General features: G+C 39.2%; 1 protein-coding gene across 7 annotated transcripts in view; it reads right to left on the bottom strand.

The window, feature by feature from the left end:
• ccser2a (coiled-coil serine-rich protein 2a) overlaps nucleotides 1–25,953 on the bottom strand; it is a 50,284-nt gene that overhangs the window by 16,757 nt on the left and 7,574 nt on the right. For 4 of the 7 annotated variants that reach the window (XM_084947919.1, XM_084947920.1, XM_084947925.1 and 1 more), the window contains 8 exons: nucleotides 22,000–22,078; nucleotides 18,483–19,924; nucleotides 18,183–18,394; nucleotides 8,142–8,235; nucleotides 4,992–5,100; nucleotides 4,473–4,644; nucleotides 2,784–2,849; nucleotides 2,508–2,630 (listed from right to left, as the gene is read on the bottom strand). In XM_084947919.1, the coding sequence (XP_084804045.1) occupies nucleotides 2,508–2,630; nucleotides 2,784–2,849; nucleotides 4,473–4,644; nucleotides 4,992–5,100; nucleotides 8,142–8,235; nucleotides 18,183–18,394; nucleotides 18,483–19,924; nucleotides 22,000–22,025 (2,244 nt within the window). In that variant the 5' untranslated portion in view covers nucleotides 22,026–22,078. Of the gene's footprint in view, nucleotides 1–2,507; nucleotides 2,631–2,783; nucleotides 2,850–4,472; nucleotides 4,645–4,991; nucleotides 5,101–8,141; nucleotides 8,236–18,182; nucleotides 18,395–18,482; nucleotides 19,925–21,257; nucleotides 21,350–21,999; nucleotides 22,079–25,953 lie in introns of all 7 variants that reach the window. The other 3 variants (XM_084947922.1, XM_084947923.1, XM_084947921.1) reach the window with 2 other exon arrangements.

Genomic DNA, 25,953 nt, shown 5'->3' with positions numbered 1-25,953 from the left:
GTTAAAAAAAAGAATATTTCTCGTCCAAAGCAATGAAATTCTATCCACTTTTTTTTCCAGACAACTTGAATGTGCATGAAAACTGGGAGCCAGCAAATTATCACCCTGCTCTGATTAAAATTGATGCACATTAGGGAAAATCAAGACCAGGTTGTAAATGGCTACAATTACCTTTACATAGTAATTTAAATATCCTGCAGTAAATTAAACTCACTGACATTTACTTTAAGCGCATGTTCACCCAATATTGCCTCCTTTTTTCATCAGTCAAAACCTTTCCTGACAAACCACTTTCCTAACCTTCTTTTTAATTCAAACGATTAACTCAATCAATTATTGAATCAGAAGGTCAGAGCAACTAATAATGTGCACCACATTAAATTTTTGTTTTAAAAAAAAAACTTGAGCTTGATATCACGTTTTTTCATATGTGGCTGAATAGCAAAGAAATTTTGGCTGTGAAAAGGCATGAAAGGATCTGACATGAATCGCAGGTGTTTGCCAGCCTTGGTAAAAACTTCAGTGCAGTGAGCATGAGCAGTCTACCTCAAGTGCAGCAGAAGACGCCTTCAAAGCTACATACTGTCAAGCAACACTGGGAAATCAGTTTTTTATCTTTGATAGTTCCACTTTCCTCTCTCCCATTATTTCATTTTCACTCCCATTTTCTCCTCTTAGCCTTCAATGTACACAAACACACACATAGACACACACTGTAACAGACCGTCTCCCAGCCACACGCAGCTCCTCTATTGTTTTCTCATTACTGCACTATGTTCAATTTACTCATTTTTTTCCACACGTCTGTTTCTCAGCACTTTCTAATGCTTTACCTCCCTCAGCTTTACTTGAATCTTTACCAACTTTAATATTACCCCCTACCCAATTTCAAGGACATAAAGCAGGTCCAGTTGCCGTTTACTCTTTAACTCTAGTTCCAATATGAACCAAATGACCTGCACATAAATGTTAGATTTTCACCAAACACACTTGACAGAAGAAAACTTCTAAAACTTTTGTGTTTCTTTGTTTTTGGTTTCATCATTTAGCCTTTTACATGCGAGGACATTCTTCTGACATTCTTCTAACGGCTGCACACAAAATGCTTGAGTACAGTCGGAGGAGTAAATGTTGCTGTTTCCATTTTTATTTTCTTTCTGCTGTTGTCCAACACTTTCACTCCTTCAGCTTCAACACTCATTAAAGTCAGTCAAAGATCTGAAAACATGCCCCAGCTTTTTCTTACTGCCTCTGCTTGTTGAGGCTAAGGGTGGAACAATATCGTTCTGACTGAAGAACCTGTGGGTGGCTGCTTATTCTAATTGGAAGAATGCTATGCAGTGGCAAGGCAGGAGAACAGACCTTGCTTTGACATTTTGGTATTTCTTGATATGGCAGGGATTTGAATAATGTCAGCTAGGCATACTGTTGTTTGGCTAACAAGGGAGCCTGGTCAGGACACTAATGAATGTTAGAGAGGAGATGGAGCCAGCTAAAGGCAAACAGAATGGAAGTTGTTGGCAGGCATGAGTAACACACTGGCGTGCATGTAGGAGTCCAGCAACATACCCAACTCCCACCTATGATGAAGGGTATTGCAGTACATCTTCTTTGATCACTTGAACACTAGAAAAGTGGGTCTATCAGATTTTTTCCACGACATATTTTTATCAATCCATCTGTCTTTTTAAACCTTCAATTGTAAGATCTGATAGAGAAGAATAAGGCAGTAGCAATGGCCAGACATGCCTAACTATCGCAGATCAGTAAAGAGATCTGGTGTCACAGGGGTGGTCTCTCAGAGAGAAAACACTTAGAGCGCTACATGAATGCAACACGCGAACATGAGCCTTGAAGCCATTTCAGCTCTGCCTGTAAATCACAGAGGATCTTGTAAAACCTAGATCTCATCAAACTGAAGAAGAGCCTGTATTGATCTTCTGTATGTTATACTTGCATTTATAGTTTATGAGCATTCACACCTGACTTTATTATTTCTTTCCTCTTTCTTTTTTATTTTATTGACATTTTCTACTGTTTTTCGGACTAATTCATTGATACTTTGTGTCAAAATGTCTACTGTGTTTGCATCTTGCCAAAAGAGGATGTTATTTTTACTAAACCTGTGGTCAGTCATTCATAAAAGCAAATAAATATTTTCACAGTTTTTTCTGTTTACCGTACTAAAACATATTTTAGTGTAAGGGTTTTCCTTTCCTTCCTTTTTAATTTACTAAATAATTTTTTCACATATGTTTTAAGTTTTTAATTTAATTTTGTCAACTATAATAACTTCGATGCAGAATAATTCATGACACCTTTAAACACAATTCAACAGCAGATATGCCTCACATACTATGCTTGGAAAAAAAAAAAAAAACAACTATTCTGTGTAATTTCTGTCTCAGCTTTGAGGCAGGACGACTGAACAGTTACACTCCAAGTATATCTATATGTGGCATAGATTCCCCTTTTCAGTTGTATAAGCCATGTTTACAACGACTCACAATCTGTTCCTGTCGATGTTGTTGTTGTAGTTCTTGACACTGCAGTGTGAGCTGAGCAATGATCTTGTCTCGACTCCTCAGTTCCTCTCTGAGCACCTGCACTTCCTTTACCAGCACCTCCAACTAAAAACACACACGCACACAAACATATACATACACACCCTTATTTAGGAACTAAAAAAGAGCATAATAAAGTGATAGATCAAGATATAGATATGTATCATATACCACATTATCAGTCAATCTTCACTGTAAATTCCGGTCAAAGTTTCTTACCTGTGTTGCAGAGGTACTGTCTTCCGATTCCACAGGAACATCTGTTGGAGTGTCTGTATCCTCAAGCTGGAGACAAACAAACACACACATTCACAAGAGAGGGCACGCACACAGACAGAGAGTACACAGTGAGTTGAATCATTGGCAACTGCCTACAGCATACCTCAGGAGCAATATTTCACTATGGTGGAATAATTTTACTCTTTAGCACATACACTCCACTGACCTTGAACTGTCAGCCACAAGTGTTAGATACCAGAGGCAGAGTTTGTTTTTGAACTAAAGACATTTATTTTATATCCAAAAAATGTCCTTGTATCAGTGGCTACTTGTGTGTTAGACTTTTCTATAAACTCCTACAGCATTAATGTAATTATTATCCCAATTATTTAATCAGTGCCAGCCGCAGGTTTTTAGACACCAAGCATATGTACTTAAGTGGCTGGTATTTTTTGTCAACTAGCTTGGTAACAATTTTCACTTAAAGGGTACATTCCACTTCAGCCTCATTAATGTTATGTAGAATTATCCAATTGCAATCTGCAGGTATAAAGAGAGTTGTGCTGGATTTTAGCCTTTGATTTAGGATTTAGCACAGCTGGAAGCTCATTCTACAATTGCTTTGAGTTCAGGATCATATGAAGAAAAAGCTGCACAATTAAGAACAAAGTTGCTAAAAAAAAATCTTCCCTCTTGAGGCTATACAGCCCAAGTGTTTGACTAATTGCAGCGAGCACGCTGAACAGATCTGAAGGAGACATTTGGATTAAACGTAAACATTACTTTTTATGCTGCTGAGGCTAAATTGAGTCGAGGCATTCGAGATAATTTTGTTTTACGGAGTGTGCAGTGTGAAGTGCCGGTGCCGGTGCATTTCTGCGATTGCCTAAAATTGGCTGTGTTTCAATAGAGAGACGATTTTGTGTGTTCATCGTACATGTAAGTGCACATTTCCTCGTTCAGTTTCTTCCATTTCCCTTTTCTTCATCCCAGTCACCCAATCTGTTTCTTTCCTCTAAGTGGATTTCTCTGATTGACAGGGGTGCATCTATTAAGTGATCGCCTTCACAGACGCACATACTGTATATACAAAACGGAAGCACAAGTGTACTGTTGCACACAAGCCTTTTGAATCACACAACTTAATTCATTTTACTGAACTGAATTGCAACAATTCACAATGGATGAGGCCCTATATGAGCAAAAATAAGACTGGCCCAGTACATTAAAACAAATAGCAAAGTTTTGTCTTGTCTTTTATGATCTCGCTACACTGCAACAGCTACTGGATTTATGTAATTAGACACAAAAAAAAATCCCCCTAAAAATACTCAGTGTGGAAACCTGTTAAGAAAACTAGCTCCTTTCAGTTTTATTAAGACCCACTTTTAGTGTGTTCAGTGATATAGTCTGCCCCCAGCATACTGAAGAAGATTACTAAAACTAAACCTACAGAAAACTAGTACAAATGTATAATTTATAGACAGAACTGCAGCCAAAACATCCTCATCCCCATGATAAGCAGTGTTTACAATCAGTGTGGATTATTAAGACCCAAAATAAAAGCCTGACTCTACTGTTCATGTTAAGGAGTACAAAGGTTTCTATTATTGGACGAAGAATACTGGACAAATATGCAAGTAAGTATATCGGTTTTTGTGTTTGCATCTGTGCAAATGTGGGTCGAACCTCTAGTAACTTTTTGAGCTTGAGCAGCTGGTTCTTGAGGAAGCTGCAGTCCTGAGTCATGTGCTCGAGTGCAAGTCCATCTAACATTGGCATGTAGCCATGCTCCCTGCCTTCCTTTCGGGCTGAGTTCTTTGAAGCTCTGAAACCATCATAATGTTGGAAGACGTGAGCCCTGAGGGAAAAACAAAAAAACAAAGACAGAGAAACAGTGACATATTCAGTGTATTCATATCTTTTTAATTCGGCTTTTTACAGATTTAGACTCATGTTAAGGTTAGTTTATTAGTACGTAGTGGCTCAATAGTGTAGTGGTTTACACAATTGACTAAAACATGAAAGATTCCCAGTTTAAGGCCAGGTGGAGACTCAAAACTTTTGGGAAATGCATCATGTGTGAAGTAAAATACAGATTAAAAACTGTGATGTACATGGATGCTGGATGAACTAATAGCATAATGAGTTTTGTTTGGTTTTTTTAACATTTTTATAACATTTCTTACTCTTTCAAACCTGACTGACCTGGTATCATTATGAAAGTGATCTGATCCACTCCAGCGATGGTGTTTACGCCACTGCCCCTGCCGATTGGCCCGCTCCGGGCGCTCAATATGGGACATCCTATCAGTCTCTATATAGAGAGAATATAAACCAAAGTGAGATGTAGTAAAGTACATATATGTATGTCTGGAAGAAGAGGACGTAGGTGATGGTTGGGGATTATGACCTAAACTTTGTAAAGCAACTGTTTGAGATGTAGCCTCGATGTAGAGTATAGCCTTAGAAAAATCACTTCTGGTGATACTGTTATGTTTGTGGGTGAATTTGAGGCATAAAAATGCAAAGATGCACATTTTACAACAGCCCTAAGTTACACGCACACAAAACTCTATAATGTATTTAGTCCCTGTCATATGTCAATGTATCACTTCATTGCAAGCAGTAATTTCACCAACTGTTACCTGAAGTCACTGAATATCATTGAGTTTCTGTGATCTCTGGTCGCTAGATCGCTGCCAGGAGCTTCCTGTGTTGATGAGGGCTAATTCTAACCTTTACTCTAAGCTGAGCTATCTGTACTCTATCCTTAAAAAAGTGTTTACACTAAAAACTAATCATTTAGTTTTGTGGGTTTTGCCCTCTACACCTAAAACAAAGAAAAAGTACCAACAATGTTATACAAACATACACAAAAACACAATATCACAATGCACTACTATGAATGCCCTGTGGTAATGAATACCACTGTGCTTCTTTCAAAAACTCCAAAACATCTGCATGAAAATGATGCGATTATCCATCTCATTCTCTCAACTGTTCCCACTATCAAATGCAAACAACTGCTCTCTCTCTCTCTCTTTTCCTCTCTCTCTCTCTCTCTCACACACACACACACACAAAGTGACAAGCCATTTCATTTTCAAGGAGGTAAAAGGACACAGTATTTGGCAATACTCAATAGCATATAGCTGTGAAATGAACCATGACTGCAACAAAATTGACAACTAACAGAGCGCAACCCCCAGGAAATCAAAAGGACCCTTGACTTTCTATATACCAGATGCTCTTTGGACTGAAGGAAAATGGGTAGAAAGAGATAAAGAAAAAGAGATTTAAACAAATATTGGCAGACTAAAAGATCCAATCTGAGGAATTCAGCAGTTGTGGTTAAAATACTTTACCCAGAGTGTCACCTCATAGCACAGGAGCAGACAGTCTGTCTCATACTGAGCTGCTACATTCCAGGAAAGTTAACCACGTACAGTGACTGCTTTTCAGCTCAGAAAAGCCTAAAACAAAAAGTAAAACAATCTGAATATGTTCCAAGTGTGGGGAAAAAAAATCCGTAAATGTAGAGAAACTCAGATGAAGACAAGAGCAAAATAACTCCTTGTCCAGTCAGCTGGTGAACTGTTAAAAGGCCAGAGAGAAAGTCAACCGAGCTCCCCTCCTGCCTGGCCCAGTCTTTGTTGACAGCCTTGTTTTTCTGGGAACTCCCTAGGAACTGGAGCCAGGGAGAGAGGACTGTGGTGGTGGTGGTGGTAAGAGAGCAGATGAGGTGACTGGTTCGTGTCCAAGCTAGGAAGTCACCAGCTGAGACAGGCAAGAGAGGAAAACTCTGGCCCCTCTTTTTGTCAAGTGACCTGACAGCTGGATGAAAAGATTTTGTGAGGCCTCCTTTATCCTCCACTTGTTTTTTAAGTCCTCTTCTCCCCTTTTGCTCTTCCTGTTTTGAGCCGGGGTGTCTTTAGGAGTAACACCCATCTGTATCCCACATCTCTCGGCCTGCCCTGTGGGCTGGGTCAAACTGGAGTCCTCAGCCTGTCTTGCTTTCACTCTGCCTCACATGACACTAACTCTACCCATGACTTACTGAGCTATAAATATGGCTGCTACCCGAAAAGGATTAGGAAGCGATGACATTCCAGTTCACATTCCTCTAGAGTGTCTCTGTGTCCCTCTCTCAAAAACAAGGAGATCACTGTTTACAGACAATATATACTTTGATGCAAATTTCCTGGGTATGCCAAGTACGCAATAAATTCTACGTTCGTGAAATTTCTAACAGTCTGTTTCTATTCTAGTTTTTTTTTTTGCTTGGAAGCACAGATTCAAATCTAATCTCATAACCTTGCATGTGCACAGGAAAGCATGCACACAAAATCTACATTGCATTTTAGGAGGTTGAAGGGAGTGTTGTTTGCACATACTGTATAGGCTTGTCAGAGGTATTGTGCATTAAACCTATTAGCCTTGAATTCTACTTTGATAAGAATGAATCACTCACTCGAGTTCAATAGATTTAATGATATGAGAGGTCAATCTCAACCCTTCTCTCTCCTTGTGACAAACATTATCTGAAGAATCCAGTAATAATACTGTCAACACTATTATGAGGTGGTAATGATGTGACCTGATTACCTTTAACACCTACATAGAAGCTATTTTACTCAATCTTAATGAATCTGGAGTTTGATTAAATTTGCAGTGAAAAGTGAAAATGATTAGAGAAAACAGCCAAGACTCAAGGATCAAGGCAGAGGTGGGTGACGTGCTGTCTGAATATAAAAGCATTAAACTAATCATGTAAAACCATACTGATGCTGTCAAGAGAAACATATGTACAGGCAGGTCTTGCTAAGCCTGTATATCTACTTTGGTTGTGTGTGTGTACCATATGCACACGTACCAAGTACATGTGCATCTGTTCATCCATCATAAACACAGCCAAACAGCTGGCTGAAAACTTCTACAAAGTAGCTCTTATCCAAAGCCAGTTTTATGTCAGACTTGGAGCTGAAATTAATAACTTCATCAATCAAACATTAAAAGAGTCCACCACATTACAGACAACCCTGTATCCATTAAAAGAGTTTGCTGGAAGTTTCTGAGGCAAATCTTCACCCAAGGATACAATTTGTTCAAGCCATTATATGCCACATAATGAGACTACTAGAAATAGAAAGTTCTGGCCTTGGCAATGGTTTAATTTACAGCTTTGATCAGAAAAGTTTTGCTGGAAGTATCTGCTTATAAATAAAAGAAACAGTTCTAGCCAATAAAGCTGCAGCAATTTTCATGGCCGTAAACCTTACAAATCTGAATAAGATAACTGCAGTTAGGAACTACATGTCTATGTGTGTATGTCTGCAAGTACTCATGTGTTCTGACCATGCAAGCCATCCTCTGGGAGGTCCACATCCAGCATGAGGTCATCATCATCCAATTCTCCTGTTGCCAGAGGGTCCAGGTTGTTAAGGATGTCCTGAAAATCACAAAAATAAACACAAAAATTATAGAAAACAAAAGCATTAAATAGCATCACTGTTATATTACTTATATATGAGTGTATTAAAGTTATTATATCAATTTGCTTCTGGGCAAAGTCATTTTTTTGGAGGAAGACCAGCTACAAAACCAGGGAGAGAAAAAAAAAACAGGGCTGAGATGCAGTTTTTGCCTGTGGTTAATACATCCTTGCAAGCATATTTTTTGTGTGTGTCACATGACTTTGAAATGGATGCAGCCTTTTATTATTTCTGTTATTTCCAATCTATTTTCATTGGCGAATTAATTCATTTACTAGAAAAAAAAACAGTTAATGCAGCACTATCAATTACCTTGTCTTTGATACCGTTTCAAATGATCGTCTTACTCCAGTGCCACAACAGAAAGAAGATCATCTTATTCCATACATCAAGACAAAGACACCAGAACAGGCTTTCAGAAAAATATTGCCTGTTTATGAATGATAATTCAGAAAGCTTTGAAATTTCAACAAAACACTTCACACAACAGCCTCAAAATATGCAGCTATTCTGATTGCCGTGCAGCTGTCTACCAAATAATTCAAAGCACACCCAAAAGCAAAGGAAAGAATCAATAGTTCAAAGCTTTATTTCTCTACAGCAATTTTGTGCCTTACGAAGCTAAATTGACGGGGCTTTGACTAGAAGACAGAAGCATAAAATTACTCATTATTGAATATCTCGTGAGTTGCACGATAACTGCCTTGTACACAGTGTTTCAGACTTAATGAAGAAGAAATGAATGAAGGAAATAGAATAAACAAAACATATTTTTGCATTCTTCCAAACGGTATCAACCAAAACGTGGGTGGAATCTTTGTTGTTTGAAGAGTCTGTATACAAATCAACCTGTCACTTTTGTTTTTTCTTTTATCATTTCTCGCTTCCTTTTTTCTGATTTTTGACTTCCTTCTCTCCCCCAGCCTGTTGCACTCCTTTCTCTAACCTTGTAACTCCCATCCAGTAAATAAAAGTTTTAACACTAAAGGTAGAGAGAAGAGAGAATGTTTTTTTGGGGGGGATCAGCCACCTCTAAATTTGCACAGTTAGAAATGTATATTAGCACCATAACTGTGACCCAACACTGAGGTAAAGGTAGATCCTTCTATGCAGCAAGGCATTTAAACTCTTTAGCTATTTGATAGTTTCTCCATGTGTGCGCACAAATCTGTGTGTGTCTTGAAACAACTCAAAACATCTATAAAACAGTCACATAGCAGAGAGAGTAAAACAGCAGCAGCTGAGCTTGTTCAGCTGGAGCACTGGTGTGCAGTAAGAGGCATTTGACAAAACGCACAGCTTTGTACAAAAATTACACAGGAAGCACAAGTTTTTTATGAAGGATGGTGTTAAAATGCATTCAGTATAGACACCTGAAGCTTTGTGTGATATTATGCACATTGCAGAATCACCTGTCATGACTCCAATATCAAGGTAAATGAAATGTAAAATTATCATCCACTGAGCAATATAAAATTTTCCCTATATCTTTCTTCACTTCCTTCTTTTCTTCTACAGAAAATCATTTGGTTTTATCAATATACTCTACTAACATCAGCAACATATTATGGATCGGTGTTTTCTAAAAGGATACTTTGTCACGTCAAGACGAGGAGCAAGGGACTGAACCACCAAACTGCTTCAGCACCTGAATACAGAACTTCCCTTTTATTGACTGTCCTCAAATTACAGTTTGCACTTCCAGGGGAAATTTCAATTCACACTGGCAGGACCCAACAGCTTAGAGCAGTGAAAAATTCAGGATAATCTCCCAGGAGGCAGGTGGGTGTGCACCCATGTCAGCAGTAGATTGGATTAAGTTATATGTACACTAAAGTCCTCAAGTCCACTAAAGTAGTCATTTATGATGGCAATCCATCTCTGGCACAGATCTGGCCCCAGGTTAATTACTTAAAACACGGACAAAAAGAAGGAGCTTTCACTGTTTTCTGTGTATTAAGGATATCTTGTTGAATGCAATAACCCCTGTGCTCTAGCCCAGCGGTCCCCAACCTTTTTTGCACCACGGACCGGTTTATGCTCGACAATATTTTCACAGACCGGCCTTTAAGGTGTCGCGGATAAATACAACAAAATAAAACTAGTACCGGTACCGAAAAAAAAGAAGATTTATTCATAACACACGTGAAAAGACCCAGGAAAACAGAGTTAACGATAAAAACGATAACAAAATAACGCTGAAAACCAATAAAAACCCTCAAAACCATACATTTCACACCTTAGCCTCAACTCTCGCAGCCCGGTACCAAACGACTCACAGACCGGTACCGGTCCGAGGCCCGGGGGTTGGGGACCGCTGCTCTAGCCAACTACTGCATCATCTTGTTAGGTTAGGCTGAGTATGAGTTTTTAAAACTAATTTGATCATGATGACTCTTAAAAACTGTTTTCTTTAATAATCCATATGAAAGTCGCATGATTTGGGAACTTGCAGATTAAACTGGAAAATCAATCCCTGCTTACATATAGAACGTAGCTTTGAACCTAACGTGGTATTGTTCACAAAAGGGATAACTATTTGGCTTGTAGCACATGAATTTGACAATTTTGACAATTTGATGTGCACATTTTAAACACCAAGTGTTTTTGTCTCCTGCAATACAAACTCTGTAGGATGAGCAGCTTTCGGAACAATAAAAAGCCTCGGGTAGTTCTGCCAACTTAATCTGCTCCACAGTGCTCTGCTTACACAATGACATCAGCTGGATCTTCGAATAAACTTCCCTGGATCAAACACTGATTAAAACCGTCAGAGTCACTGAAAAAGGTCGAATGCTAAACTTCTTTCTCTCAGTTTTAGAGTTATCCCTAAAAAAAAAAAAAAGCACGAAGACTTGGAAAAAAAAGTTCATGGTAGAAAACTTCATTGTAACCATTGTTTCCTTGAAGTGTAGCTTTTCATGATCTGCATGTAAATTAGCCTCATGGCACACATTGAGCTAAAACCACAAACTACAGATCTGGACAATGTTCATCTTTGTTTTAACATTTTAAAAAGACAAACTTCGGGGCAAGATAAAAGTTTAAAACCAACAGTTGCCAGGGTGAAGTTGTAGACTGACATTTTTTGTGGGGTTTTTTGCCTCTTTCAATCCATATAAAGTGAACTGCAATCCTGTGAGGAAATCCTACATTGCTTACTTTGGCAGGGTAGCCAAAACAGATCTTTACTTTTGTACCTCGCAAAATGGCATCTGAAGAAAAACACTGTGTAATCGCAGCTTAAGTGCTGTTTCTTAAAAATGGGCTGCCACTGCATGGGTATCTATTGTTACGTGTGTGTGTGTGTGTGTGTGTGTGTGTGTGTGTGTGAGTGTGTGTGAGTGTGTGAGAGAGAGAGAGAGAGAGAGAGAGAGAGAGAGAGAGAGAGAGAGAGAGAGAGAGAGAGTCATTGTATGTCATTGTAGTCCATTCACCCAAATACTCTGCAGCTTTTGAACACTCACAAATACCTTTTCTGAATAGAACCACCGCAGGATGACTGAAATGGGGGATAATTCCCGTTTGTACTCCGAGTCTTCTTGGCTTTAACAGGAATGGTTAGGCATATGCTTTGATATGTTTTACTGGTCGAGCTTTCATTCAAACCAACATCCTGTCTAATAACGGAATTCCAATATACAGCAAAGAAGGTATGCGACATGTTTAATTACAACTAAAGCATTAACACCTAAACTCCTAAATAAAAGCTGGTATTAAAAGCTCATACTTGTAAAAAGACGACTCTGAGCAGACACAAAACTTGTACCTTGTAGCAACTAGAAATGTCATATTAAGAGCTTCTTTGGCACAACCTTGATATAAATTACTCTGTTGCTGTGAATGTGCCTTTATAGCATAAAAATAATTTAATTAATCACTTTTTATACTCTACTTTTTTTCCCTTAATGTTCCAGAAATTTACAGATAATAACACTGATCATTTGAAGATGTCTTCCATTCATTATGAACCCTAAAATACTGTCAATATAATAATGAGCTTCTTATCTTCCTACATAAAATCGTATTAAGTAAAATACTGTTTTTACATATATAGATCATTTGCATTCATCAAAGATACAATGACATAGCTAAAAATGTAATTATTTTTCTCTTCAATGATACTACTATGCACTGGAAAGCAGAAACAGAGGCATTGTGGTGGGAATATACTGACTGCCATTGTTTAATGAGTGATAGCAGCTGCAAAACAGAGTAAAACAGACCTGGAGAAAAATTGAATCAGCAGTATGTCTTTCCAAGATTTATCTTTCCTCCTCCATTTCATTTGGTGCACAGTGTTGACAAAATAACAGTGCTGTGCATAGTCTAGAAACTGTAGTCACAAACACTCGTATAAAAACGATCTTGGTTACAAATAAACAGTATGATAAACAAAAACAGGCTGCATTAATGCAGCAGTTCTTTAATACTTGTGAAAGTAAGACTAGACTCTATTTGATTCTCGTGTTACGTGCCATTTCATACCTCTTAAATAAATTGTCACAGTTTTACATGTACTTTAAACAGGTATTTTACTTTAAAAACATATGCAATCAAAAACATTCAGTGAATCACATATCCTTTGGTTTGGACTATGAGAATACTTACTAAAAGCCTCACCCTCCTCAAACTAAAACATCTTCCTCCCTCCTTACAGTGCAGCTATAAGGATCTAGACCCTAGCAGCTACACTGTAAGGCAATCCACTTAGGGAAATGCACACATCACAGTGAAAGCAATCTAATATTGGGATTGCTTAATGATATTAAGCAGGGAATTATTTAAAATCGACTCACCTTTTATACTCATTAGTTTGTTGTTAGAACTAAAACAAAGTATGTGCCCAAGTGAGGAAAATTTACCTGACATAGTTTTTCCATACCTTCGTTTGCTCATTTCCTTCGCTAAAAATAATTGGAATTTATTTATCTGCAATTCCAATAAGCTAGATCAAATATATTGGTAAAATCTTCACAGATGCACTCCTTGGAAAGCAAGCAATAAAGCCTGCTAGCTAAATTTAAAGTCCATAAATTGATCACACTTAATCAACCCAATTTTGTCACTATAATTGATTTTGCAATTATCTTGGCAATCTGCTATGTTATTGGCTTTGTTCTTCCAAACAGGGCCCTAATAAGCAGCAGCTTAATTCTTTCAACAGGTGGGGGTATAGCTGGGAATCCAAAGTGTTTATAAAAACATTGTGGTAATGATCACGACTGTGGGTATGAAGCGTGATCATGACTGATAATTATAGATCACATGATATCATTTGACCACCATCTTCACAAGGTAGAACTGTGTGTGTGTGTCTGTGTGACAATACCTAAACAAAGGACTGAATGCACCAAAAGAGATGTACACAAAAAACACTATTTACCTTAAAGCGTTGCAGCTGTCGGTCTAAAAATCAAGACAAACAAAAGCAAGTGAGCTATAAGCCTCATTAAAACAACAGCATTGCTGGGGCACTGGCACCATGTTCCATAAATGGCTGAGCAGTCTGCAGACAAAAGGCTTAAGCACCTCACTCATTTAAACACTAATGAATTGACCTGTCTCAACCTGGCTCCATAAAAGCCTAAAATTAGAGGCAAAATAAATAAATCAGGGATAAGAGGCGACGGTAATTCTGCAGCTTTGAGGAAGCCGAGGGAAAAACCAAAGGATTACTGAACAACCATGAGTTTGGTAAGGAAACACACACAAAAGAGGGAGGGAATGAGGGGGGAAAGGTAGGAAAAAAAAAAAAAAAAGAACAGCTACCCAGGAGAAAAACGGATTAAAACATGCAGAATTATAAGCAAAAAATAAATAAATAAAAGATAACACTGAAGCATATTTCATTCAAGGTTTCATACTGTGAAGGGAGATGCTGAGCTGTAATTCCAAGGAAGGGAAATATTTTCTTTTAAACGAGAGAAAGTTCAATGCTTATGGTTCAGGAAATCAACAGAACTAATTTAACTTCTCCATTTAAATGTGACCACAAAGTTCAGGTAAATAGGAATCAAATCAAAGCTCAAAAAAGCTCTGATGATAATGTCAAAGAACACAATCTAATAATCCTGCATTGCATGATGAAAAGGTTAATGTGGACTGATTCGAATCTACAGTAATTTGCGAGGCCAAACAGCACAACAAAACCCAATGCCAAATGAAGAATTACACATGACTGTCAAAACACATTATAATACAAATGCGCTTTACAGAAGTAAAATGTTTTTAGAGCCGTTACAATGCATATGGGTTGCTATTATTGTCCACAATAATATAAATAGTAGAACGCATCAATCAGCATGTGAATTTCCTACTGTGTCAGCTTCAGCTTTGTCTTCACCCACTGCGTTTATGATCGGCTGTGAGCTGCTTTAAATCAAAAACAAAAAAACAACCTTCAAATATTCAAGCAGTTTAAATATAAAATGTTCCCAGGTCTACTGGTGCTGTTGCATTCTATGAAACATTGAGCTGAGGGCTGGAATACATCGGCAGTAACTGTGAAAAGTGGCCCTACATTTCACAATGCCAATTTTGTAAAGCTGGTACAGTACAGAGCTGCATGGTGCATCATGGGAATGTTATTATGAGCTCAGGTAGCCCACTCCTTGATTTTGCACAGAGGCATATGAATGCAGATAGGGCCACATATAGCCAGAAAAATACTGGCACACACAAACCAGTAGCACTTACAAGCGCACCCACATCATGTTGTCTAAAGGATGCACAGCGCCTCCAAGTGGACTGAGCGTGGCACTGCAGAGCAGTGCAGCGCAGCAATACCGGCAGGAAAGCAAACATCACATTCCAGATGCATAAATGCTATTGTGTAAGCATCAGCTGGACACTAGTGTTTACCTTTTGTTCTTAACTATGAGAGAATGTTTTTTAAATACACCACATAAATTGGGCACAAGTAACCCACCTTTCTTTATTTTTCCAGCATTGAATTCAAGAAGAGTTTGTTGAGAAGCTGTGAAGTCAAACTCCCGCAGCATTTAACTCAATTACTCCTTAAATAAACACAGGGTCTCAAAGGGTATTACACAACACATTGATTAAGCAGGACACCAATCTACTAATCCATTTGGAGATATCCACTGTTTTGTGACAGGATTATTTCTGCTGCCTTTCCTCTACTTATTACAAAAAAATATTTACTCGGTGAACAAGGGGAGAATGATTAATGACAGACACAAACAGAGAGAAAGGAAATGGTAGAAAAAAGGAGTGGGTAGAGAAAGCTAACTGCATCCAATTACAGTAAATGGGCTCATTTCCTCTAATCAAATAGCTCAGTTAAATATCTCAAAGGCAGATTCCCCATAGAGTTAATTTTCACACACCAGCAGTCACCCACTAAGTTTCCCTCTCTCTCTTTCTTTTTGGTCCTACTTATTACCTTTTTTTCTTTTTTTAACTGCATTTCTCTCATCTAGCTTCTGCTCGCTCATTCAAATCATACAACACGCAATATCACCACTGCCCTCTTCACTGACCACACTAGTTCTTCAAAAGAAATGGATACTGCATGAAGTAATTCCTTTACAAGCGTCTGGGTTGTTGAGCTTTATTAAATACTCAGTGAAAGTCAATGCATCAGCATCGTAACATCTATCCAATGTCCAGTCACATCCAGAGATGCATCATCTAGCAGTTCAATGACAGAATGGAATCAAAGTGGATTTTTCTTTTACTCTATTAGTGTAAGATCTGATGACTTCTTGGCATGAACTCACTGTCATGTCCAAGAAACAAGTTTAAGATTATCTGAATATAAAAAGTGTTTCTCCCCATGTCTACATGCCTAAATGTTATTGCCACGTGACCCTTTATATCAGGGGTGTCGAACTCCAGGCCTCGAGGGCCAGTGTCCTGCAGGTTTTAGATATCACCCTGGGTCAACACACCTGAATCAAGTGATCAGTTCATTACCAGGCCTCTGGAGAACTTCAAGACATGTTGAGGAGGTAATTTAGCCATTTAAATCAGCTGCGTTGGATCAAGGACACATCTAAAACCTGCAGGACACTGGCCCTCGAGGCCTGGAGTTCGACACCTGTGCTTTATATGACTCAAGATTAAACAAAAACAACTTATTAAATACTGAAACTTAAAATATGACTGCTTGAATAAAATGCTCCCTGCTTGTTTGAATATCATGCTAGGAACACATTTTTAAAAAGGTGTGACGGAAAATTTTTGTCATTTTACAGTGCTTTGCATGTGTCTTTAAAGTTTTTTTTGGGGGGGGGAGGCATTCATTTAAAAAGAAACAACAAAAAAATAATCTTATTAGTTTTAATATTTGTTGTCTATTTTTATTATTTTCAATTAAATATAAGACTTTGAAATTGTTGAAATTGAAATTGTGAAAAACAACACATTTTGTTTTTATTTATATTTCAGAGAATCATTTGTTGTACTTGTGATATTTCTGAGTACTAATGAACATATATGTTTTAAATAAAAAGGGCAATAAACAGGTTGACGTGGACCACAAGATGACCAAATACACATGTCATGCTCCGATATGCTGTCCATATTATAGATGGACTTTTATCGAGCCTTTGCTTTTTCAAGAAGTCTCCATCATGATAACAGTTGAACTAATCTATTAGAGAAATGCACTCAAACACACTCATCTGCATAAACAGATATACTGACTGACTCCTGATCACATACACATGTCTAATGCACATGTGCTTGTAATGATCACAGCACTGAACAAATACAGGCATATCCTGTACATACACAAAACCAGTAGTGCTTTTTTGCTTTTGTATTCACTCCTAATCCATTACTGTGAGATAAACACGTGGCACTTTCAGTGACTTGAAGGTTGTGTCACATAATGAAAGTAGTAAACACACAAAGCGTATTATAAAATTTCTAATCCAGCTCATTTTAAGCTCTTTATGCATTCCTGAGATCAGGTGCTTGGGTACCAAAATATAGAGAATCAAAGCAAGGCCAGAAATTCTAATACTACACGGCTGGTGAGCAGGTTAGTTTTCCTTTGAGACAGAACAAAGCCTTGGCATGAGACGGGCAGAGAGAGCTGACTGAAAACTAGAAAATTTAGATTTTTTTTTTCTTACAGACTTTGTTCTGGCCATTAATGTATAAATATAAAAAGAAGAACTATTTGAAAGTGAAACTGACTACTGAACTTTGGCACCATGAAGGCAGTAGTAGGGCATAAAGTATATACACCGTATTTTTAGACAAGACAGAACTAAACGTAGACTTGGCTCTTGAAATTAACACTGCATACATTACATTGGGTATATTTTAGTCTTCCATTTCTTGGTAGAAAAAATCAAAAGTCCTTTGAGCTCTGCAAGATGCTTGAACTCTTGTCTGCAGAAGCCACAGAAATGTTAACAGACCATTTGTTTAATGTGTAGCAGGTCATGCTTAAAAGCTCAAAACCTTTACATTTCCTTCAACTCTCTCCTTCTTACTTGGAAAAAATCCAGTTCTCAGTCACACAAGCCTATTCTTTGCCAACTTTCAATCAGCTAAAGCAGCAGCTCTAAGTGTTCTCCGAGGTTTTTAGCCCGAGTAACCACATAATCGCTAAAGGGTTTTGGCTGCTCTTCACCTCTTTCATTTTCTAAAAAATGCTACTGAGCTATCTGCCAGCTGACTTAAAGGCAAGGAGGGGAAGATTGGCAGAAGAAGGACGCTTACTTTTAACACAGATAATTGATTAATTATTCTTCAGAAATATGGATATCAAACTATTCCTTAATTTACTGTTAATTAGTTGCTTCAAATAATTTAAATTTCATATTTTTTAAATCACAATCAGAATAGAGTCAACTGAAAAAACTAATTGTGGGGTTTTAAAAATTTTATGTAAAAACTAGTTAAAGGTGAAATGAGGACTTACTATGCTGTTCAGCTCTGAGTCATCATAGCTGTCTAACCGATGAGCTGCAGGCCCCCCAAGGGGCTCAAGCCCCTCTTCATCCCACATGTAGGTTCCACCAGAGCTGTTGGAGGGTGACAGCTCCACAGATGAAATCTGGGGGGCATCAGTCTGCTCTGGAGATAGCATCAGTGATCCTTGGGACTCCTGCATAGGACTTTCTTCCTTATGACCTGCAACCACATAGACAAAAGGCTGAACAAACACCACAAAGGATAGCACTGTATCTATTTGAATTTGCTTTCAAAGGGTGAATTTTACCAGTCAGATCCACAGACTCCCAGTCACTGGTCTCATTTAGGAGGCTGTCTAGCTGGGCATCACTGGCAGCTTTCCTGTTGTCAGGCATGTCCCCATCACTGAAAACATCTCCCACACTGTCGAAGTCATCTAGAAACTCTTCACTGATGTCACCTCTCTCTATAGATGAAGCAGAAGATAAGGACATGTCTTCCAGGGTCTCGGCTGCTGTTTGGCCACCGCTTCCTCCTCCTTTTCCTTCTGCATTCCCAGAGCTTCTGTCACTTTCACTTTGAGAATCGACTTTGTCAGCCTTGTAGGTTGATTCATTCTCCAGTAGACCTACACAATCAGAGGCAGTTGAAGAGCTGATATCCTCCTTAATGTTACCTGGTAAAAAAGACTTCTGCTGTTTAGCCTGCCCAGTCCGGGGCAATTTGTAGCACAACGACCCCCCACTGCTTGCCATTGACTTGGTCAACACACTACTGGGGAGCAGAGGCTTCCTTAAAGTACGAGGAGTAGTTGGTGTCGTAGTGATCAAAGGGCCAGGCAGAGAGGACGCAACTGATGAATTTTTGTTGTACTGAAGTCCTCCAACCCCACCTAAACCACCTGAACCTCCAAAACCCACTCTTCCATTACTCAGTTGAGGGGATTTGATAAAACTACTCCGAGGAGGCCGCAGCTGAGTGTTGGCCAGAGGCTTGGCTAGTTCCACAGCCCGATTAAAAGAGAAAGACCGTATCATAGGCTCACTGGTGGGCGAGGGAATCTGTTTAAAGTGAGTGAAACTATTTGAACGAACCATGTTGTCCAGTGCTACAATCTTCAGGCTCTCACTGGACTGGGATAGGCTGTCTTGAGAGTTGCTTCTGGTAGAGCTAGAGCCTAACCTTGGTCGCACAAGCCGAGACTCCAACCCTGTCTGAGTAGGAATGCTTGCACTATTACTACCTGTTTTAGAACTTCCATTCATGGGGCTCTGCCCTAACTTGGTCCCAACTTTGGGAGTCATCTTTGAGGATTGCTTTTGAATAGCCTTTGGGCTTGAGACAGCCACCATCAAAGAGCCTGATCTGCCCATCTTAGGTGTTGCTGGAGAGCCATTCTTTACTTCCTTGATCACAGAGGGGAGCTGTATCTGAGCCTTGTCTTCACTTTCATCCTCAGGGGCAGTGGGAATGGATGGACTAGAGGGGTTTACCCCCTCATCTCTCTTCAATTTTAGGGAAAAGGGTGACGCCTGGATCACACCATTTGGGCGTGTTGCTGATGGAGTAACCTTGCCATCTTGCGTAGGGGTGGCTGGATGTACAGAACCATTAGAAAGGGCACTGGCGCCACTAGTTGAGGAGCGTCCACTGAACTTAGGCAGTCTGGATACCATGGCAGACCTGATGGATGCTTTTTCTTCCATTAGATGCCAACCAAGGCATGAAGCGGCATGGAATTTTGCACAGCTGAGAAAAAAGAAAATTGACATAAAAACAGAATAACATGTGATTAGAGTGTCCATAACTTTACTTAGTGATAAAGTATCACACGGTAAAACATTTGAATTAATCACTAGTCTTTTAATAATTCTTATTTTTATATCCATCCTGCTGTCTAAATATCTAAACAAACTGTCTAAATAAAAGAAAAACAAATCACACCCCTCCCTCACAATTATTTTTATCTGTCATTCAAAAAAAACTACTTTTATTTTTTAAAATAATGTCAGAAACCAGTATCAGTGAACTCTTGGTTATTTATATAATTACAAAATATGTTAATTTGACTTTCGTGTGTTTTTCTTGTCATCAACACAAACCTGCAGTGGATCTGTGATGTTCAGTGTAATAACCTATTCAACTGAAAACCATGTTGCACTATCTAACAGATCTGTATAGTCACTAATTGTTTTGATACTTTTCTAATGCTTATCCCACTTGGAGTTGTTATTATAACAGAGCATCTTTTCCTCTCAGTGACATCAAAGCATACTAATGAAAGCCCAACCCAGAAAGCAGAATGCCAAACGCAGTTAAGATACTGCAACTAGCAAATGCACTCAGATGCACAAGCACACACATGCAATTGCGTGTTCTCATCAGCAATGCTATTATAATTATCTTGTAATTATCCAGTAATAGTGCTAAAGATATTCCTTTCCACCTGTCGCAACGGTTGCAATCTTCTTTTCATAGACTGTTTACTGTGAGTGGAATTAGGAATTAATCTGGCACGCATGGGGACCTGAAACTTTGTCACGCCAAGTTTGTCTTGGTGTGTGCATGCAGACCCTCGAGAAACAAAAAGGCTCTGCCCTTTCAGCTGTCTCATAACCACAAATTTGAATCCCACATGGTAAATCTGATGTCTCTTCACTGAACTCTGCTGGAAACATTTGTGAATGTCTTAGATATTTCTTAGATATAAACTACTGAGATTAAGTAAATGTATTAAGATTAATAACAAGTTCATAGAGTGAGCTTTAATTTTTTTTTAGAGCTTTACAGATGAATAGCCCTGCACCTGGCACTGGTTTTGGAGAATTTGCTTCCAAACTGTCTCGCCAATGAAAAAAAAAGAAAGAAAAGGAAAGAAAAAGTGGGCAAATTGGTAGACACTGCCTGTGGGACAGGGGGAAACCAGAGCTGGGAAGGTGGCCAACATAATGAATAGTGAATGGAGGATATACAGTATTAAAGCCAATGAAGGGAGAATACAAGCCTGTTCCCTCTGGCTCATTGTTTGATTCATTCAGTTTCAATCACCCATGTGACAAGTGTACATGTGTTGGTGGTGTACCTGTATGTTATATCCATCTGGCTAGGGAATACTACAAATTGAAAAGTTGGTGATACCCAGATGGCTGGTGTAGTTAGCAGAAAGCAAACAATCTGTGTAAGGAAACAAAGCAGTTACCAAAACTAAGTGCCAACAGAAAAAAAAAAACCTACTGTTACACCAAATGTTATTTAAAATTACAAGTTATCATTCAAGAAAAGCTTATTGTGTTGTAGCTTTGTGGCAGATCAGGAAGTTACTCCCATGAGTGGATCCCCTGACAAACTGTCACACAGCTACAAACACACATACGGGAGCAATAATTCAATCAACTCTGAAGAGGTGGAGGGGGTGTGCTGAGTCACAATGTGGGTCTCCTATCTTGGAAAAACCTCTCTGCTACAGTGTCCCACATTCCCATACAGGAACACGTGCTCTAACAGACTCTGCTGCAGAAGTGTCTGGCAATGCCACCTTCCTAATCTGTTTCACAAACACACATGTGTATAGATGCAAAATGCACACACTTACACACAGATGAAAAAAAAAAATCAGGTCAGCATGTGCAGGCAGGGCAACCAAAGCCTCTTTGCCCTGGAGGGGGTAGTGACTACGCCTGTCTGTGTGTGTTTAATGGGTGGTGATTAGACTAAGGGTTTTTGCAACTGTCAGTGGCCTCACAACATTTCCAGTTTCATTCATATCTACAGTGGCAGGTCACTACCACATAGCAGCAAACTCACACAGCAAATGTGGCAAATACCTGTTCATCTGGGTCATCTCACCCATCACTCAGCCACTGAAAGTTATAATCAGTAAGCTGCTGCCTGTTTATAGAGATGCTGCAAGAAAAAATAACATCGTTGAGGTTTTGATCTTTTATTAACCGCAAGGCAAGTGTGTCAAAAAATTCAAACAAGTGACCTTAAAACATTTAAATAACTACAAATCAACAGGCAAATAATGTCCTATCATCAAGGCCTTGTAAGAGTTAGCATTCAGATGGGTATTGTCTATATTAATTTTTCTATACTTTAAAATATACAATAACCCCGTTTTTGTTGGCTGAATAATTTCAAAATAATTTCAAAGTGTAATTTCAAAGTAAAATTTGCCTTTTACTAATTTCTATGCACAGAATAGACTTCCTAACCGGCTCTATTCCAATAAAAAGTACAAAGACAAAGGTCAGCACAACAAAGCCTCAAATAAACAAAATCCTAACTGACTGACACACATTCAGAAGTAGCGCAGTAAACCGTGCAGACCATCTGTCAAATGCTCATATCTGGAGACTTGCCCCTCCCCCACAGCCAAGTACTGGTAAATAAGTAAATATCCCTTTGCTGAAATCAAGTATGAGGTCTGAACTATAACTAAATGGTTCTTATGTGATTCCAATAGTAAAATAGCCCAGGAATAGTCCAGCTGTCAGGATTATTAGCATCCTTCCCTGAACTGAAAAATGATGTCACGGGAAAGCAAAGTATTGGGTTTACAGAGTGAAGCTGTAAAAGATTACGTTCATCTCGATGTCCAAAGCATCATTATATCATTATAATAAATGATATAGGGGTGGCTGTAGCTCAGGTGGCAGAGCAGGTCAGCCACTAATCAGAAGGTCGGTGGTTCGATCCCAGGCTGCCTCCTGGCTGCATGCCAAATATCCTTGGGCAAGATACTAACCCCATGTTTGCCTACTGGTGGTGGCCAGAGGGCCCGGTGGCGCCTGTGTCCGGCAGCCTCGCCTCTGTCAGTGCGCCCCAGGGCAGCTGTGGCTACAATGTAGCTTGCTATCGCCAGTGTGTGAATGTGTGTGTGAATGGGTGAATGACTGAATGTAGTGTAAAGCGCTTTGGGGTCCTTAAGGACTAGAAAAGCGCTATACAAATGCAGGCCATTTACCATTTATATCTGTGATATGCAAAAGCAAGCAGAAGAAGGGTTGACAGGAGTAAGCTTAAACTAGAAAAGACAGGGACATTCGCGTAAGTGCAATTAGAATGGGAGAAACAGAAGGACGAGACTCGAGGCACACTTTTCCTACAGAGAGATCCTCTGCTGGACGGATAGCTTAGCATCCCAGCAGTGATCCCTGTGTGTGAAATGAACAGTAAAGTGACATGACATCTTTTCTTCCTCTCTGTCCCAGAGGGATGGTGCACTTTATTTCATCGTGACAGTCAGGGTATTTGGCCTTCCTTCATTTCAAACTCAGAGGACAGCCATGCAGAAAGCACCCGACAGAGGAGCAGGAAGGCTGAAAAATTTGATCTGGATTAGTAAGGTCGTTCATTTCTCTACTGGCAAAGCTTTCACTTTTGATGCGCACACATGCACCCAAACTAGAAAGATGCATTCTTCAGGAGTAACAGGATGGATGCAGATAGGATGCGACAGCCTGGAGCGATGATCTATTGGGTCATTGGGGCTACGCATGAATGGAGGTGCTCTACTACACACAGTAAATCCCCATTCCTGCTGTTTATCCCCACAGCTAATCTGTCCCCAACTCCCAGTGCTCATAGTTCCCTATCATTACAAAGCCTCCATACCATCTCTCTAGAGAGCAGTACGTCAAGCTACATCCATCTTTTTTTTCCTCTTCTAGCTTTCCATCAGCAGACTTTTAATAATTTAAGGGATGAGAAGTTTTTATGATTTTATTCAAACTCTGCAATAAGTATACTACAGCATAAGGGATGTCAAGGAAGATGTAATGTTTCTGGTGGGATTCGTATCAATATTTTTACTAATTGTACTCATGCACTAACCTTACAATCCTAAGTCAAGTATTAGTTACCACTGTGGTTATACTTTGTACATAATTCTAATTATAATTTACTTTTTTTTTAAGAAATGCTGTTTTCCACCACAAATTATATATATTTACTATTATAGCTGATGAAGACAATTTCTACAAAAAATTCAATTGATGACAAGATTTAAGTACCTTAAGATATTTGAGGTTTCTACTACACAATGCCCTCTGGGGGGTTTTGATCTCAGACACGAGATTCATTTTCTGTCTTTCTAACAAAAATACTGTTAGGCCATTTTTAAAGTGGCACATTTTAAGCAGCGTTTAAGTTGAAGGGGTTGAAAGCAACAACTATATTACCTCATGTGGGACTGAACAAAAACAATAACATCATAAAAATAAACAAATCTGTAGCCTACTACTCTACTTTCCATAACTCAACTGACACATTATCCTTGTCTGAAGAGCACAGTATGTCATCCAGCCTGCTCTACTGTGTGAGAATAAAGCTCTGAAGTGTATGGGCCACACCAGCCATGCCCATTCAACCTCTATCTTAAAGCAGTTTTACCATCAACTCAGTCATTTAGGAACTGTGTCAACCAACTAAATTACATTTTAAAAACGAAAATGCACAGCCTAAGCAACTTCACACAGCACTGAATCAAAACCAAAGTGCAACCTCATTTGCATATATTGACTGAGTCTAGAGTCTCACTGGAGTAATAACTAGGCCAGTCATCTGGACAGAGCAGTTGTGGGTCATAGCTGTGTCCCTGAAGAGATTAACAGAGTGCCATTAGAGAAGGCTAATAGAATGAGACAGGGTTGAAAGTAACGCTGGCGCTAGACTAATGTGTATTGAGTGAAAGCAATACTGGGAAGAGCTGCACTGATGTTAAAGGATGCTAATCCAATGACAAAGCACTGAGAATTTGGTAATGTTCTATACTAAAACGTGGCAGATCAAATGACAGAGTGCAACAGAGGAAACAGTGAGTGCAAGAGAGGGGAGCAAGATAAGGTGTGGCAAGCCACAGCACTGAGATCTACAGCTAGACCACAACAAGCAAAGACAAAATCACATCATCACATCAGTGCATCTTTCAGTGAGACTCATCTAATCTATTCCCTAATGTGCATCACAGAAAAGTAGATTAAAAACTATTACCTTAACTTGGTGAATTTATGTTGAGTTGTTCATCATTTTTTTATCCCCAAATTAATCAACAAGGGGAGAAATAAATGCAGTCAAGTGGATCTACACTTTGTTTCCTCCATCATCTAAACTGAAAGTAAGGTAGCAGCAAAAGAAAGTAGAGCACAGGAAAAGGAAGACACCCTTCAAAGGTTGAGCTGTATGCTGCCCTGCTCTGTCTTTGCATGTGTGCCTGAGTATGCGTGTAAAGTGACGTGTGTGGCGCGCGCGCTGATGGGTGTGTGGGTGGAGAGAACAGAGCCTTTACGAGGGTGTTAATATTTGATGGGGAATCTTTTAGGGATCCTACTCAGTGTGCTGTGAAAGGAGAGGAGAGCAGAGGAGAGAAAACACACCAAAAATATGATCCGCAATATGTTAAAGACTAAAGTCACATAATCGCCCCCAACACAGGAAGGCTTATCTACAAGCTGAAGAAGCAATTTACAGAATGCTGCCCTATGCTATCATGAGATCACCAGAGGGAATAATCAAGGAAACAGATCCTGCCTCCAGTAAAGAGGAATATACTGTGGCTCTTGTAAAGCTCCACTGTGAATTCAATTTACTTCCACTCATTTCATGGTCAACACAGCATACTGGTTCCATTCAGTCAACCATTTCTGTTAAGTGCTGGCACTAAAACCATTCGAGCACTGCCACTTCATCCTGTTGTGTCTGTGATCTCACATGCCTTGATAAGTCCCAGCATGGAGTCTAAAGCAGTGGTCATTATAACAGCAGCAGAACTGGAGGCT

The sequence above is a fragment of the Perissodus microlepis genome, chromosome 13, assembly GCF_051167445.1.
Source record: "Perissodus microlepis isolate ML-2025 ecotype Zambia chromosome 13, ASM5116744v1, whole genome shotgun sequence".
Lineage (NCBI taxonomy): Eukaryota > Metazoa > Chordata > Actinopteri > Cichliformes > Cichlidae > Perissodus > Perissodus microlepis.
The sequence above is the reverse complement of the archived record's forward strand: the minus strand, read 5'-3'. Positions and strand labels throughout refer to the sequence as shown.